Source organism: Babylonia areolata, chromosome 17, assembly GCF_041734735.1.
Source record: "Babylonia areolata isolate BAREFJ2019XMU chromosome 17, ASM4173473v1, whole genome shotgun sequence".
NCBI lineage: Eukaryota > Metazoa > Mollusca > Gastropoda > Neogastropoda > Buccinidae > Babylonia > Babylonia areolata.
In genome coordinates this window covers 19,156,835-19,173,503 of record NC_134892.1, presented here as the reverse complement: position 1 = coordinate 19,173,503, position 16,669 = coordinate 19,156,835, and the positions used below count along the sequence as shown (strand labels likewise).

The following is a 16,669-nucleotide window of genomic DNA, read 5'->3' as shown; positions in this document are numbered from 1 at the left end:
GGATGAGGTATGTGAGTGTATGCATGCCTACACTGTGGGAGCAACAGGATATTGGAACGTATATATATGTATATATATATATATATATATATATATCTTTGTACATATGTGTGTCTCCCGGAGATATGGGCATATGTGTGTGCGCTTGTACAAGTAAGTGTTCATCTGTGTGTGTGTGTGTGTGTGTGTGTGTGTGTGTGTGTGTGTGTGTGTGTGTGTGTGTGTGCCGTGGAAGCTGTGATACGTAGACTAGAAATGAGTGTGTGGAGGAGGGGGTAGAGGAGGTGCAGGGTAATGTGTGTGGTGTGTGTGTGTGTGTGTTGGACCTCATGTACGTTTATATGTATTTGACTGTGCTTTCATATCTGTGAAACTGCATGTTCGGTGCATATCTGTTATGCATGTGTGGGTGTATATGTGAATGTGTGTCTTCATGTTTTACTTCTTTTTTTTTTTCTTTTTTTTTTTTTACATTATAGTTATTATTTATTATTTATTTATTTATTTGTGTAAGCTTATCTATCATTTATTCACCTTTTTTTTTCCTCAAGGCCTGACTAAGCGCGTTGGGTTACGCTGCTGGTCAGGCATCTGCTTGGCAGATGTGGTGTAGCGAATATGGATTTGTCCGAACGCAGTGACGCCTCCTTGAGCTACTGAAACTGAAACTTACGTCATTTTGTCTCGCCACAAACCACTCCAGCTAAGTGTCGCGGTACGCAATTGGGCGAACTGTAATCTCTGTTTCTGACGTAGCGTATTTAATAATATCTCTTTTGTCGGATCAGTAAACTACAAGTATTATATACTGGCAGAATCGTCGTAATTCCATCTTTAAATCTATACCATTTGTGTTTGCCTACGTTAAACTGATTTAACGCAGTTTGTAATTTTCTGCGATGAGCTCGCTAAAACTGACCCTGTTCAGGTGACTTAAATTAAGATTATAAATTTATCTTAAATAATCAACACTTCATTTTATACTCATTAGAAAGAAGGCGTTGAGTTCTTTCTTTTGCGACCTATCCGACGTAAATCGGTTCAGGAATCATTTAGAAATCTATCACTGAACACCTTGTAACTAACACACTGCTGAGCAAATTTAGGAGCATTTGAGCCGGTCTGCTTCGCGGCACACCCGATTGTCTTTGCAGTCCGCTTACCTTGCATAAAGAGAAGGAGTGGGTGATCAGTGGTCATTTTCTACCTGGTCAGTCATCTGACCAGAGCCGCTCTCTTTCTCTCTTGCAGTTTTGCAAGCAGTGTGTGTGTGTGTGCGTTGTCCCAGAGGTTGACATCTCGCTACGTATCACTGCACTGTTTTATCTCTTCTCCTCATTCTTCTTCTTCTTCTTCTCTCAACTTCTAAATAACTATTGTGTAAATAAAACAATAGAAAAACCTGTTTGTGACTGGCCTCTATATGTTCCTGGCCTGTGTGTGGGGATTCTTGTCATTCTTGTCTATCCTTTAATTCATTCATTAAATAGTTCTTTTGTACCGTTCCCCTTATAATGGAACAACTCGGGTACATGGCTACATTATGAAAGCAGATATATTTTCACAAAATGTTTTCTGTTGTTTGTGTTTTGTTTGTTTGTGTTTTGTGTGTGTGTGTGTGTGTGTGTGTGTGTGTGTGTGTGTGTGTGTGTGTGTGTGTAAGCTGCCTGTGGTATACCATGGGGTTCTCAATGAATGCACAATGGTGGACGTGAAGGTGATAGAGGTATGTGTGAGGAAGTGGGGGGTAGAAATGGTGTTGGTGATTTGGTGGAGGCAGAAGCTGAATGTGGGGCGTGGGAGGGAGGGAGGTGGTGGTGGTGGTGTAGTGCTGCCCCCACTTTCGTAGTCATGACCACCACTACCACCATCTATAACTGAATAGAATAGAATAAAATTGAATATACTTTTTATAGTGATAAAACACACAATGAAACAGGAACATAAACATGAGCATATAAAGAAGAGAAACAATCGTGAACAAATTTCGGCAACCTTGACTGCAACTCTGTCAGAAGGATCAATTCACTAGGCTCTGCATTTAGACGACATATATCGATCTGGAATCTGTGTCTGTAAGTATTGTACTTTTCACAACTGTCTAAAAGGTGAATCTCATCTTCTAAACTGTTATAAGTATCACACAGTCTTTGTTCTTTCGGTGTATTTTTATATCTTTCCTATTCGATTTGTAAGTCATGGGCGCTGATTCGTAACATGGTCAGTGCTTTCCTGTGTTGTGTATTTGCTGTGTTCTTTAAATACGGTTCAGTTTTACAATTTGTCACAGCGTTCTTGTAAATCTCCAGTTTAGATGAACTGCTATGTTTCGGTTTCCAAAATCCCACACACCCATTTTCAAGCTGCCTCGACATAGCATACTTTAATATTTTAACACTAAAAGTGAACTGATTTTTCCAAACATGATCTAATCCAGTGCCAGTTAATTAATTTCCCATGAAAAGTAGACACTGAACATTTTTTTGGTTTGTTTGTTTGACGATACATGCATTTATATGTTGTGTATGCAAGTGAATTTTGAGGAAGCTCTAATATGTGTATCCAGTAGCCATTAACTTGACATATTATTTTTAGGCTAACAGGGAATCTTCCCAATTTTCCTCAAACGGAGAGAACCATTGCTCTTTTATGTACACCAAGTAATTGTTTACAAAACTTGACAGGAAGTCTTTCATGTGGAAATTTGTTGAAAAGACAATTACTGCGTGATTCGAATAAATTAAACGATACATCTCCTGCAACATCATATGGAAACTAAACTTCTGCTCCGTATGTCTATATTCATATTTGTGTTACGAAATGTTCTGAGTGGCACATGTAGAGCCTTATTTGCTTGATTTTTAGATGACCTTGTGCTCGACTTAAGTTGCCATTTCTATGAAATATAAACTCTAAATATCTATATTCTTCTGCTGTTTCAATTATGTCCTCTCCACATTTGAAATGTAGGGGTATTTCAGGGACAGTTTTTGAAAAAACCAAAAACGATTACTTTTGTCCTTTCTCTGCTCAAACGTAAGCCCCATTGACTGCAGTAAAAGTGTAAAATGTTAAGTTTTTGTTGCAAGCCGTCTTTAGATAATGATATAATAACAAAATCATCTGCATATAAAAGACGTGGGAGTCTAGTAGATGAAGTGCTGTCAATCGTTGGGGAGTTCATATCTGTGGTGATATAATTTATGAAAATATTGAATAGAGTTGGGCTGAGTGTATTTCTCTGATGTACGCCCTTTCGAATAATAAATTCTCTGCTGAAATGATCTTGTGATTTTGCGTAGATTTTAGCGTTCGTATACATATTTTTTTATGATATTAAAATGTTTACCTTTTATTCCTATTCGGTGTAGCTTCAGCATTATTGCATCATGCCAAACACTGTCGAACACTTTTTTGGAAATCTACAAAACACGACTGGGTTTGTTGTTTTTTTCATTATCTCATCTACTAACTCTTTTAAAACAAAGATTTGATCGTGGTTCTATAGTTTTGTTTTCGAAATCTGGCTTGTTCTTTGATCAAAACGTCGTTAGCCTCCACATATTCATTCATTTTTGTATTCAGGATGGTGCAGAATACTCTACCAAATGTATTAGTCAGTGTAATCCTCCGATAGTTATTTGGGTTCATTGGGTTGCCGCTTTTATATAAAGGGATACTGATACCAGTTTTCCAATTGGCTGAATACATACCAGTTGTATATATTATATCATATAGCTTTTGCATGACAGGTAACAGAACCGGAAGACCGCTTTTGATCATCTCATTTGTTATTGCGTTCCTTCCTGGCGATTCTTTTGTTTTTATGACTTGGGCATGCCTTTCGTATTTTTTTCTTCAGTAATTTCTTTATTGAAACTTAATGTATTACCATCATCTAACATTTCAGTGTTTTCAAGTTCATCTTGAACTTTTGTTTTTTGCTCGTCATTTGTTTCCACGTCTTTTCCAATTAAATTTTCTAAATGATAAATCCATTTTGAAACATTTAATTGATGTTTACATTCGTTCTGCTCTCCCATTGTCTACAAAGTTGTATGTTCGTCCATATCTATGTTCGGGGCTAAGGGGACATATTCTCTCTCTCTCTCTCTCTCTCTCTCTCTCTCTCTCTCTCTCTCTCTCTCTCTGTCTCTCTCTGTGTGTCTCTGTCTCTCAAAAACAGCTGTCTGTCAAACTGCCAATTTGTCTATCTCCCTGTCTTTCTTTCTACATGTCTGCACATGTGTGTGTGTGTGTGTGTGTGTGTGTGTGTGTGTGTGTGTGTGTGTGTGTGTGTCTGTGTCTGTGTGTCTGTGTGTGTATGTCTGCGTTCGTCCTCGAGACCCCCACCCTCACCCCCCTCCGAACGCAGAATGACCTCGATATTGGTGACTAGATTTTCTTCTGACCTCAACATTTTTTTTTTTTTTTTTTGTACCCGGACTTTCTTGGGTCGATCACCGTTTTATTTTGTATATAAATCACACAATGCCAAATAAATCAATAGCGTTTATGGAATAAATACGACTTTTCACTCACTGATTTTGGGCTTGTTACAATACTATGGAAGGAAAATGTACAAGTCATACAATTAAGTGTACAAAACTTATCTATGTTTTTCTTTGTTTTTTGTTTTGTTTTGTTTTGTTTGTTGTTGTTGTTGGACCTCAACATTGGTGATGTAGTCATACCAATGTATCCTCAAGGTCTTCAGAGGCAGCGTTGGTGGATTCTCTCCTGGAGGCGGATGTAACTGCGGAAGATGACCCACCACTCAGAGCCGTAAGGGAGGGTGGTCAGCTCCACGGTTCTGAAGACGTTGATAATAATAATAATGGTATTTATATAGCGCTGAATCTTGTGCAGAGACAAATCAAAGCGCTTTCGCACCAGTCATTCACACGCATGCATAACTCTAAAACTGTAGAAACTAAAGACAAGGAAGAGGCAGGCAAGGGAGGCTAATTTGGGAAGAGGTGGGTTTTAAGGCCAGACTTCAAAGAGCTGAGTGTGGAGACTTGACGAAGCGAAAGAGGAAGTTCATTCCAATTGCAAGGTCCAGAGACAGAGAAAGAACGGCAGCCAACAGTTGAGTGTTTGAATCTGTGTATGCGTAAACAGAGTGGATCCGAAGCCGATCGTAGTGAGCGAGATGGAGTGTAGAGGTGAAGGCAGCCGCAGAGATAGGAAGGGGCAGTTTTGTGAATACATCTATAACATAGAGTGCTGATCTTGTACTTTATTCGGTGTGAGACAGGGAGCCAGTGGAGATGTTGCAAAAGAGGAGTGATGTGCTCAGATCTTTTCTTTCTGAGGACGAGTCAGGCAGCAGAGTTTTGTATGCGCTGAAGGGACTGAATGGATGAAGCAGGCAAACCAGACAATAGAGAGTTAGTCAAGGCGAGAGAGAATGAGAGAAATGACAAGTCTAGATGTTGCGTCAGTGGACAGATATTTCCGGACGGCACTGATGCGCTGCAGTTGTCAGAAGCAGGACTGACATGTCTGACTGATAAATGTTTGCATGGACAGTGTATTTTCAAGGACAACACCGAGGTTCCTGACTGACCTGGAAAGAGGGATAGATGTACTGCCAAGTTTGGTTGTGTCAATTGTGATGGAAGACAGTTTTTGTTTAGTTCCTATGATCATTGCTACAGTTTTGTCTGCGTTCAATTGTAACTTATTTCGAGTCATTCAGTTTTGAATGTCCAGGAAGCAGTTGGATGTTTCTTGCAAGAACAACAACAATTTTTCATGGGTATCACTCTTCTGGAGTTGAGTGTCATCAGCATAAGAATGACGACTGATATTATGATCAGTGTACTGTGTGAAGAGCACTGGGCCTAAAACAGATCCCTGTGGGACTCCATGTTCGATTTTAACGGTTTCAGATTGGAAATTATCAACAATGACAGACTGGAATCGATCAGTGAGATAAGATTTGAACCAGTTTAGAACAGTGCTGTTGATACCAGATGTAAAATGAAGACGGGAAACAAGGATTGAATGGTCTTGTCAAAGGCGGCTGACAAGTCGAAAAGAGTGAGAAGGGAGTCAGACGCTATCAGTAGATTGTTCAGAATGTGGAGATTGTTGAAACAAAAGTGGTTGTTGAGCTGCTTGAGGACAGCTTTTTTAAGGGGTTTGGATATGAATGGAAGATTAGAAACTGGTCGATAGTTTTTCAAAATGTTTGCGTCCAGGTTGGGTTTCTTCAGAAGAGGCCGGACGATTGCAATTTTGAAAGTGGATGGAAACGTTCCAGTGAGAAGGAATGAGTTGAAAATATTGGTGATTGTGGGGAGAAGCTGTGAGACACACTGGGAAAAGACCAAGGCTGGGATAGGATCGAACTCACAGGATTTTATTGTCATTTCTTTCAGGATTTCATGAACTTGTTTCAGTCAATGGATTAAAGGAATGGAGGGGAGTGCCGCTGAATTGAGGATCAGGATGAGCAGGTTGGAAAGACATTTGGTCTAAGATGGTACGAATATTTTGGACTTTGTCGAAAAAGAAAGAGGAGAAGACATTGGGGAGTTCAGATAAAGTGTAGGCAGAAGGAAGACGAGTCCTTTTTGCAGTTCCAAGAAGATTTGACATGATAAAGAGATTTGGTGGATGTGGCATCGAGAATTTGAGAAGAAAAGAAGTTTGTCTTTGCTGATGAGATCATATGTTTGATTTTATTCATTTGTTTTCGGAATATTTGATTGTGGACTTGCAGTTTTGTTGATCGCCATCGTCTTTCCAGTTGGCGACGTTTGCATTTTGCAAGTCGAATGTTTTGTGTGTACCATGGGGCGGAAGGTCTGTCAGGGAGCATGCGGGTAGTAGGGGGTGCAAGTTCATCCACCAGTTGATCTCAGTTGTGAGGTGGTTGTTGTTTCACACACTGCTGTGGAGCCTTCTAAAGCCACTGTTCGCTTCAGTCTGTCTGCTGTCCACTTCCTTGTCAATTCATGAGTCAGTGGAGATAAAGCTCTGGAGATAGCAGAGCTGCTGGACAGTGTTCAGTTTTGACTTCTTTGTGGCGTTACTTGGTGGGTTCTGCTCCTTGAGGCTGGTGGGGGAGGGAGAGTGCGGACTTCAGGTTTCTTCAGAGTGATTCCAAGACGAAAGAGGTCAGCAGCGTCTGCAATGCATGGAGTGATACGCTACAAAGACCTTTCAGTGTGTAATACTGGGGCAGCATTGTAAGTAAACGTATGGGTCAGTCTCAACAAGGTCTTAACATGGGTTTGCAGTCAATGCAGGCTAAAGACGATTTCGTGCGGACGCGGATTTTATCTCTTTCTACTTCATCCTAATCGTGAGTGTCGTGCTCTAGCACCATACAAAAAAAAAGGAAAACGTTGTATGAACGTTCTGTGGAAGGGCTGTGTGAGTCACCACCACATCTGGCATGGCTGAGATGACTCCGTAGAGGTGAATGACCATGGTAAGGAACTTCGCGGGACGCCCAGCTTTCCTGCTTACCGTGTTGCATGCCTGTGTCAACAATTGGTTAACACATTACTTTAAATCTTCTTTACCACTCTGCCCGGTCCTCGGACATAAAGCGGGAATTGGTCGTAAAGATCCATATCTACATCAATATAGGGACCAGTCTGGTGTGTGTGTGTGTGTGTGTGTGTGTGTGTGTGCGCGCGCGCGCGCGTGAGTGTGTGTTTGAAGAAAAGGGGCATGTACAATGATATATACACCCTGATATAAAACCCGCGCACGCGCTCGCACTCACGCACGCGCGCGCGGATACACTCCCGTACACACACGTGATCTGTACACACATACACAAACAGAGTGATAATAAAATCTAATAAAACGTAACGCAACACACTCGCACACACGCATGTATACACAAGCACGCACGCAAACACACATACACACACACATGCGCGCACGCACTCAGTAAGTGCGCGCACACACACACACACACACACTGGAATCGAGAATCAATACAATTTAATTCCGTTTTTTCTTAATCAAAAGTCAAAGTAAAACATACACGTACATCTGCTAAGCTGTAGAAGCCTCGTCAAGCATGAAGCAAGGCCTTCGTGGTTCACGTGTGAATTTTGCTGATTTTTAACAAAAAGGAAAAAAAAAGCGAAAGCGAAACATGGGTACATGGGGGTGGGTTGGGAGATAATTGAGGGTAATTGAGCAAGGTGGGAAAGGGAGTGGTGGGTTCGGGTGTTACCAGTACTTACTATAATTCCAAAACACATATTTGCTCGCCGTCTCAAACGAATACATGTCGAACCAAAAGTTATTTTTTGAGAGCAGATGATTTCCATCGAAAGTTTTGTTTTGCGATCCTAACATGAACCTCGACCAAAGTTTCAATCTTTCCCTGCCTTCATCATGACCTTCTGGGTTCAACAAATCGTACTAAACTCTCCAAACATATGCAGATTTTTGGTAATCTCCCTTTTTCGGTTTCTTTCTCACGAACTGAAAATGTGCTTGCTGCAATAAAAATGCACAAAAAAATATGGTCTTAAAATCACGTCAATCTGGTAATGAACTTGGAACTACCTATGAAAATCTTGTAGATCTGGAGGCTTAGCGATATAATCTGCTAGTGAGCCGTAAATACGGTCTAATCCGAACCGACAAACTATTTCAAGACAAAAATGAAGATGTCAAATTGTATCATGGACACTCATGCACACATACATAGTTTTACATTCATACATACATACATACATACACACAGGCAAAGAGACAACCAAATTAAGATTACTACATAATTTTAGCTTATACACATGAGCCACTGAGGGCGCGAAAGATAAATTAACAATAACATCATCAACAACGAGCAGAAAAAATAAGCCAAATTTTGTATGAAAAAGGTCAAAATAACACACATGTGCACACCAGGAAGAACAAAGAATTGACGGTAACATGTACGCGTATTGTCACTGCCTGTTGTATAACCGTAAACAGAAATAAATCAAAAACAGCATCATCAGCAATGAACAGGAAAGAGAAAGCAAAACGATAAACGTATACAGATTCCTGATGCTGTACTTCATTTACCAAAGCTTGAGCAGACTATACAAAATCACTTGTTCATATTCGTTCCAACATATACACTGTACATTTTAGAACAAAAATTTCCCCCAAGTTATTCAAAGCAGCTAACATGATCAATTATGTATTTTAGAAGAAAGCTTTTATATGCTGTGAGAAACGGCAGTCATATCTTGATAGGTGTTGGTCTCCACATGAAATTGTCCTAAATCGGATATAAATGTTTAAAACGATGCAAGCTTAAAACATTTTCCCCCATTCAACAATAGACTGAATGGTGACAAATCCACCTGAAAAAATACATATCATCACAATATGCATTTTAAAGCTTCCAAATAACGTATTCCAAAATAAAATATTCCAAAAGCAATGGACTGTTCACAAACTCCTGTTTATCAAAAGTAGAAATAAACAACCATGTGCTCTGTAGGTTAAATAGTTAAAAGCTCTGGGTCCCTTTGCCTTCAACGTCCATCTGGGTAGTGAGATTATATCCGCTTATCCATCTATGTCCATTATTGTTACAATTCAAGCACTATTTACATACAAATAATAAATTGTCTTTTCACAAATAAAACCATATCGCCAGCATAAAAATACACCCACATATTAAAAATCAGTATTCATATACTCAATATCGTACATTCCTTTTAATGTATTCACATAATACCACTTATTCCACGAAACAACCTGAATGGATTAAACAACAAAGCAGGATCTGAAGCACTTGATTAAGGATGGAACAACTCTGGGGCATCTCATGGCACCGAAAACTGACACATTCTGAAACCAATCTGAAATCTCTAATGTTGTGGACAGTGTCCGTGTGGGGAGGAGGGGAGAGGGTGTGTGGTACTGACACGTGACCAGAAAGGGATACAAACGAAAACTTTGATGACAGAACATAGGAGACATGAGGGAAAGTTAAGTCAGTCACACTGGCAGAAATGGTGTGCGGCTTTCGCTTTCAGTCAAGGGATCAAGAGCTCAAACCTCAAAATCCAAATCTCACCCAGTCGACAGATGCACACCCCCTCTGCCATGTGTATATTATGCCCGCATAAGATCAAAATAAGCACTTTACAGATCACGGGGGCAGTCTGGGCACGTGGATCATGATTGGCAGCCAGAACAAAAATAAAGGTTAACACAGACGGCAAACCCTCGACAGCCAGGTGTGCTTGACAGCTCCAAAGTCTGTCTTTGAGTCTCTGGACTTCCGAGCATCCAGCAACGATGTCTCTGCCATGGACAGAGAGCCCCACTGCCTTGTGGATCATCCCCAGGAGAAGAAAACTAGAGGGGTGTTCTGATGGAGAGGTAAACTGAACGCCATGTCGTCACCGTAAAAGCATCAACAGAAGTCAGTAGGCAACAGTAAAGGCTTACGATTCGTCCTCAATGTAGATAACAAAGGTGGAAGGAAAAACCAAGACCCAACAGTCAGCTGTCGCCAGTCAGAAGCTGGACAGCCACCAACCTGTGAAGTGCTAAAGTGCATCCCTAGCTGTGTGGACCTCAGTGTACACCTACTTGACAGAAAGGCAGAAACACACGGACCAGGTAAGGCAAAGAGAACAATTAGGTCACCAGAAATTTGTACTGCGATCTGGAAAGTCAGAATAATGAGCACTGGCTTCTCTAATGAACTCCAATGGATCGATTCCACATCGTACAAAACGAATGGGATAAATGCTGAACTCCACATACCGAAGCTCAACAGAGCCACCGCACAAACCAGACTGGCCAGTACCTTGAAGGAGAGAATACAGACCCAGGACTGAAGAATTCACTTCATCTTGAGTAGATCGTGTCCAATTCTGATTACTCAGAACACGAGAAAACCAGACGGAGTGACCCAGTATATGCAACATTACTATTCATACATTCTCGGATGCAGACGAACATGAAAACACTTTTGCCGACATTAATGGAGGAAGTGAAAAGAAGAGTCCAAAACGCCATTGGCCCATTCAAAGACCTGCTAACCACAGTGAAGGAACGCAAGCTCCGCTGGTATGGACACGTCACACGATCAGACGGCCTAGCCAAGACCATCCTGCAGGGTACCGTACAAGGAAGGAGGAAGAGAGGCAGACAGAGAAAGCGGTGGGAGGACAACATCAAAGAGTGGACGGGCCTGCCATTTGCCACAACTCAAAGGGCCGCTGAGGACCGAGGCAGGTGGCGCGAGCTGACCAGGCAGTCATCCATGGTGCCCCAACGACCCACCCACGGGTCAAGGGATAGATGAGATGAGATGATGAATGGAGTCAGTGACTGATACAAAAACAACTGTGTTATCTGTCACAAATGGGACATGAGCATTCCCCCCAAGTCCCAGACAATCACTTGGAACTGTGCCAACAACCAATGCCTCTGGTCGGATATCAAGCAACCATCAGAGATATTACAGGAATAATCAAATGAACAGAACAAGGTCACAGCAAGGAAGTCAGCACCCCATAAATCCTGAACAAAGCCATAGTTAAATTCATTAGGCAATAAAGAGATGGTTGGAACAATACACTGAGCTGTATTCAACAGTGAACAACAGTGTCCGAGGAAGCCTTCATCCAGACACACAGTCTGCCCATCATGGTTTGATTCCCCAAGGAACCACACGCTGTAAAGCTCGGGAAAGAAAGGGGACAACATTGCGAGTGGCGAGACCTCAGGAATAATTGTTTCTAAGCACACACACACACACACACACACACACACACACACACGGACATTAATTCGTCTAGTGAAGACATTACCCCTTACACTTAGAAAAAAAAGAACAAAAGACAGTCCCATTAATTCTAAAGAACATCACATTGCTAAGCATAGTTGTAGGACATCATCAACAGTATCATATTTTGTTCCTCCAGTATAGTTTGCCATCATCTTACCCACAGAAATACAAATAAGCAAATGAACAAAAACCTATCAGCTTCCTTTTACGTAATGGCCAGGTGAGAATAGTACATGGTTTCCAACGTATGTATGAATACCATTCACTGGGCATTTACACAGAGCAAAATTAGAAAAAAGCAAAGTAAAATCAGAAAAAAGCAAAGTAAAATCAGTAATTAGATATATACATCAATGATGTTCCTCTGAGCACTGCAGACACTAATTCCCTACAGATGCCAAACAACAGCTAAGCCAATTTCCTGTGACATCAACACTTCTAGACCACATAATTCATTTTCACAACTGAAAACGCTATCATATCATTGGGTATCAAAGTCTACAACATTCATTTCGAACTAAAGAATGAAACAAAACATAAAATTTATAAAATAAAATTACACACACACACACACACACACAGACACACACACACAAACACATTCTTTGTTACCATTACAAGAGTGACATATAGGTCTGTCAGCTGTGAGGGTTAACATTCTAAACAACAGTGGTCTCTAAAGCATATTTTCCCGTCTCTTCAAGTGTTTTCGCTTCTTCAGCTTCTGCAGCTTTTTTTCCCAATTCATCAGCTTTCGATTCCGCATCTGCAGCTTCTTTTTCCAATTTTGATACTTTGTTCTCATCCTTACCCTGACTTTTTGCGTCTTCAGCTTTCTTTCTCGCTTCGTCAGCTTTCTTTCTCGCTTCGTCAGCTTTCTTTCTCGCTTCTTCAGCTTTCTTCCTCGCTTCTCCAGCTTGCTTTCTTGCCTTTTCAGCTTTCTTTTTCGCTTCTTTGGCTGCTTTGGTGATCTCTTTCGAAGAGCGTTTCAGCTGTTTCCCTGTTTCATCCCTCTTCTCCCCTTCGTCTTTTCTTTCTTCTCTCAACTGTGATCCTCGTGGTTCATCCTGCACACAGGCTGTCTTTATGAGGGGGCATCATCATCACCAACACCACCTTCATCGTTATTATCTTCATCATCACCACCACCATTATCAACATTATCATCATCATTATCATTATCACCACCACCAGTTGCAGCAGTATCTACATCCTCACCACAACCACCACCATCACCATCACCACCACTGCCACCATCCCACCACCACCACTAACACCACTTGCATGGTCATCATCAACTTCTTCTTCCTCCTCCTCCTCCTCTTCTATTTCGTATACGCATCATTGTCGTCGTTGTCGTCGTTTTCGTCATCAGCCAAAGAACATGTGAACTGTAGCAGGAACAGAGCAACAACTGCACTGACAATCACAAAACCTGAAAATTGTGTTCCAGTGTGTGTGTGTGTGTGTGTGTGTGTGTGTGTGTGTGTGTGTGTGTGTGTGTGTCTGTGTGAAACTTGAAACTTGTGTGTGTGTGTGTGTGTGTGTGTGTGTGTGAAACTTGAAACCTGTGTGTGTGTCTTTGTGTGTGCGCAGTCATGGTCGCAGCCACCACCACCACCGCAACCACTGCCGCTGCTGCTACTACCAACCACCAACCACTATTACTACCACTACTAGCAAACTATCACAACCAAAATGAAATAGCAAAATAAACATTGGGCCGTCAGTCTCAATCTGGGTACATGCATATGTTTTTCCCCATCAGTCATCAGGACAACTCTCATTTCATTTCATCATCTCCTCTGACAGTACACCAGACCATCCCTCAAGGTCTTGTGGAGGAGGAAATAAAGACAAACAAGGGAAATGAAAACCCAGGTGCTTGTGTGAATGGACCCCGGGTCCCCAGCTTCCCAGTGTGGCTCTCTGTCCACTTGGCCACCACACCACAAAGAACACAGGCCTGCTTGCTGAGTCTGCACAGCCAGCATCAACTGTCAGCTGTGACCTGTTCCAGTCACGCTCTGCCTGACCAACTTGGGTCAGGTGGTGTTGGTTCCCATTCATTGTGCCTGCACGTCAGTGACAAGGACAGGTGGTGTGGGGCTGAACGTCTGCATCACACCTGTGCCACCTGGACAGTTGGGTCAGTTACTGAGTGGCAAGGAATTAAAAAAAACAACATCTGTCAATGCCACGAAAACTCCTGGATTTGTGGAAAACTGTGCGATCCTATGCACATATAAACACTGTGACTGGTAAACTTGCATGACTGTGTCAGGTGCAGTGTGATGAATGCTGAGAAGGAAGGTCAGAAATTCTCTGCTCTCATTCATCGTAAAACGTAGCCACGTAGATAATGACAAGCCACGACAGTTATTGGCTGAATGCTACAGAACCTGTCATCCGCTGTTAGCCTTTGCAGTCAGGTGACGGGAAGGACACGGGTTTGAGACAAAGAGGGCTCTAGCTTCACCTGTGTCTGGCGTCAGTTCAGAGATATGTGCTATTGGAAAGTTCTCGACCACACTGTCGACAGCCGTCCACCTCAAGGATGTAAGACGTCTGTTGGGAGTGTTGCTCAAATTTCATGACCTATGATGCAGGTAGGTAAATCGTTCCGCGTACAATATGAAAGTGAGTGTAAAAATACAGTCTTGTCATTTAGTCCTAAAGCTAAATGGACCTCCATAGCAGCATGCTCATTATTCTGATCAACAGTCTGTGTCCACTATACAGAAGAAAATAAAACGTGCCTTCGATTATGTGGCCATAAAGAACTGCCCCCATGATGACGCTAGTTTCCATGTCACTTCCACGTCCAGGCATGCAGTGAGTTTCTGTCAGCCTTGGGTGTCAACAGATTCATGCTGGGACTGTCAGCGGAGCTATGATTTTTACTCAATGTAGAACCCTCACTGTGTCTGGCTTGGTGATTTTGTTATTGCTGTCATCAGTAGGGGCCTAGGGGTGGTGTGCTGTGGGCATTGATCAGACATTACTGAACAAGGTGTGGCATCCTTTTTCTTTCTTTCTCTCAAGACATAAGCACGTTTGGTTATGCTGCTGGTCAGCCATCGCTTAGCAGATGTGATTTGTCCGAACGCTGTGACGCCTACTTGAGTAACTGAACTGAACTGAACATGATCGAAGTGACTCAGCTGCAGAGCAGTCTCATCTAGTGCGTGGCCTCGTGGCAGACTAACACTGGTAGCTCCCTGCCATCCACCTTAACGGCAGCGAGACCACATCAGGTGGCAGACACGGAAGTCCTAGAACGAGCTGGCTTCTGCAGCGTCTACACCCTCCTTTAGAAAGACCAAGCCAGGTGGGCTGGACATTGGTCAGAATGCCAGTCGATAGCCTAAGCAGCTGCTGTACGGAGAACCGTGTAAGAGCAAGAGCTCAGTTGGAGGGCAGAAGAAACACTACCAAGACTGCCTCGAAGCGTCCCTCAAAGACCTGGGCGTTAACATCAACACGTGGGAGATGCTTGTTTTAGACCGTCCAGCTTTGTGCAGCAAGATCATCACAAGAGCCCATGCAGCTGAAGCCAGGTCCATCACTGAGGCGCAACAAAAGCGTGCTGTGCGCAAGGCCCGAGTAAATCCACTGCCATGAAAGCACCCACTCACTTGTGCTCCAGTTGGAGAGCTTTCAAGGCTGGATTGGCCTCGTCAGTCACCTCCAGACCCACAGCCACCGATCTTCCATCTGATATTTGAAACCATGGCCATCTTCGAATCCGAAGGACGAACATCACTAAGGTTTCGAATGTAAGGTTACAGTTACATTATATATGACCATACTATCCTTTATAATTTTTTTTTAAGTATGCCTGATTGTCGGTGTTAACGTTTATAGCTATGGTTTCGGTTTTTATTTCTTTATTTTATTTTTTGCTCCCAACACTGTATTCATTTTCGTGGAAACTGCAGTTGTTTTTGTCTGTTCATATATTGTTCCCTTGCCAAGAGGACAGTATTGCCAAGTGTCAGTGTCAGTCTCTCCCCGCCCTCCACCCCCTGTCCCCCTCTCAGCACTCGTACTCTCTTTCCTCACACACACACACACACACACACACACACACCAACAGACACTCACCATGATGAAGGAGGTCGTTGCAGAGGGCTTCACACTCCCCGGTGCAGGGAGTAACAGAGGCTGATCTAGTGTAGCTGTGTCCGTCAGATCTGGTTCACGGTCTGGTCCCTGTCTGTGGTGTGTGTCCCGTCCTCGTGGTGCGTTCTGTGAGGGGGAAATGAGAATGGTTTGACTGTGTTATCCTGGTATAAGTATTTTTGAATCGAGTTCTTTACACACACACACACACTCTCTCTCTCTCTCTCTCTCTCTCTCTCTCTCTACACACACACACACACACACACACACACACACACACACACAGAGAGGAGAGACAGACAGATCTATTGGAATGGCTTTGTAACCTTGTCACCAGGTTTTGGGTCACCTTCATCCTTCGCCCCATCTCTCCATCCCTAGGGAAACAACAAAGACAGAAAAACAAATAGTATTAACATTTATTCAGCTGTGTGAAACAATACATTCAGAAACTCAGGCATTACCTGTCTGTCTGTTCCACTGTGTTAGCAATGCAGACAGAAGGGCAAACAGCATTGTCTGTTCACTCTACTTCATAAACAACAGGTACGTAGAGCTGCAATCCCTGTAGACAATCATTTAGATACGCTGGCCATTCCGCAACGCTAAATGAGTAGTCATGGATACTACACACACACACACACACACACACACACACACTCACTCACCATAGATAATAATGTAATAAGATTATGTTGTAATTTTTGTTGTTTGCTTTTCGTTTTTTTCTTGTTTGTTGTGGGGCAGGGGTAGAAGGTT

General features: G+C 42.4%; 1 protein-coding gene across 3 annotated transcripts in view; it reads right to left on the bottom strand.

The window, feature by feature from the left end:
- Positions 1-7,954: 7,954 nt before the first annotated feature.
- The window catches only part of LOC143291715 (uncharacterized), a 29,424-nt gene continuing 20,709 nt past the window's right edge, over positions 7,955-16,669 (bottom strand). For 2 of the 3 annotated variants that reach the window (XM_076601749.1, XM_076601750.1), the window contains exons 7-9: positions 16,237-16,287; positions 15,893-16,036; positions 7,955-12,852 (exon numbers count right to left, since the gene is read on the bottom strand). In XM_076601749.1, coding sequence (XP_076457864.1) covers positions 12,445-12,852; positions 15,893-16,036; positions 16,237-16,287 — 603 coding nt within the window. In that variant the 3' untranslated portion in view covers positions 7,955-12,444. The remainder of the gene's footprint in view (positions 12,853-15,892; positions 16,037-16,236; positions 16,288-16,669) is intronic. The other variant, XR_013056575.1, reaches the window with a different exon arrangement.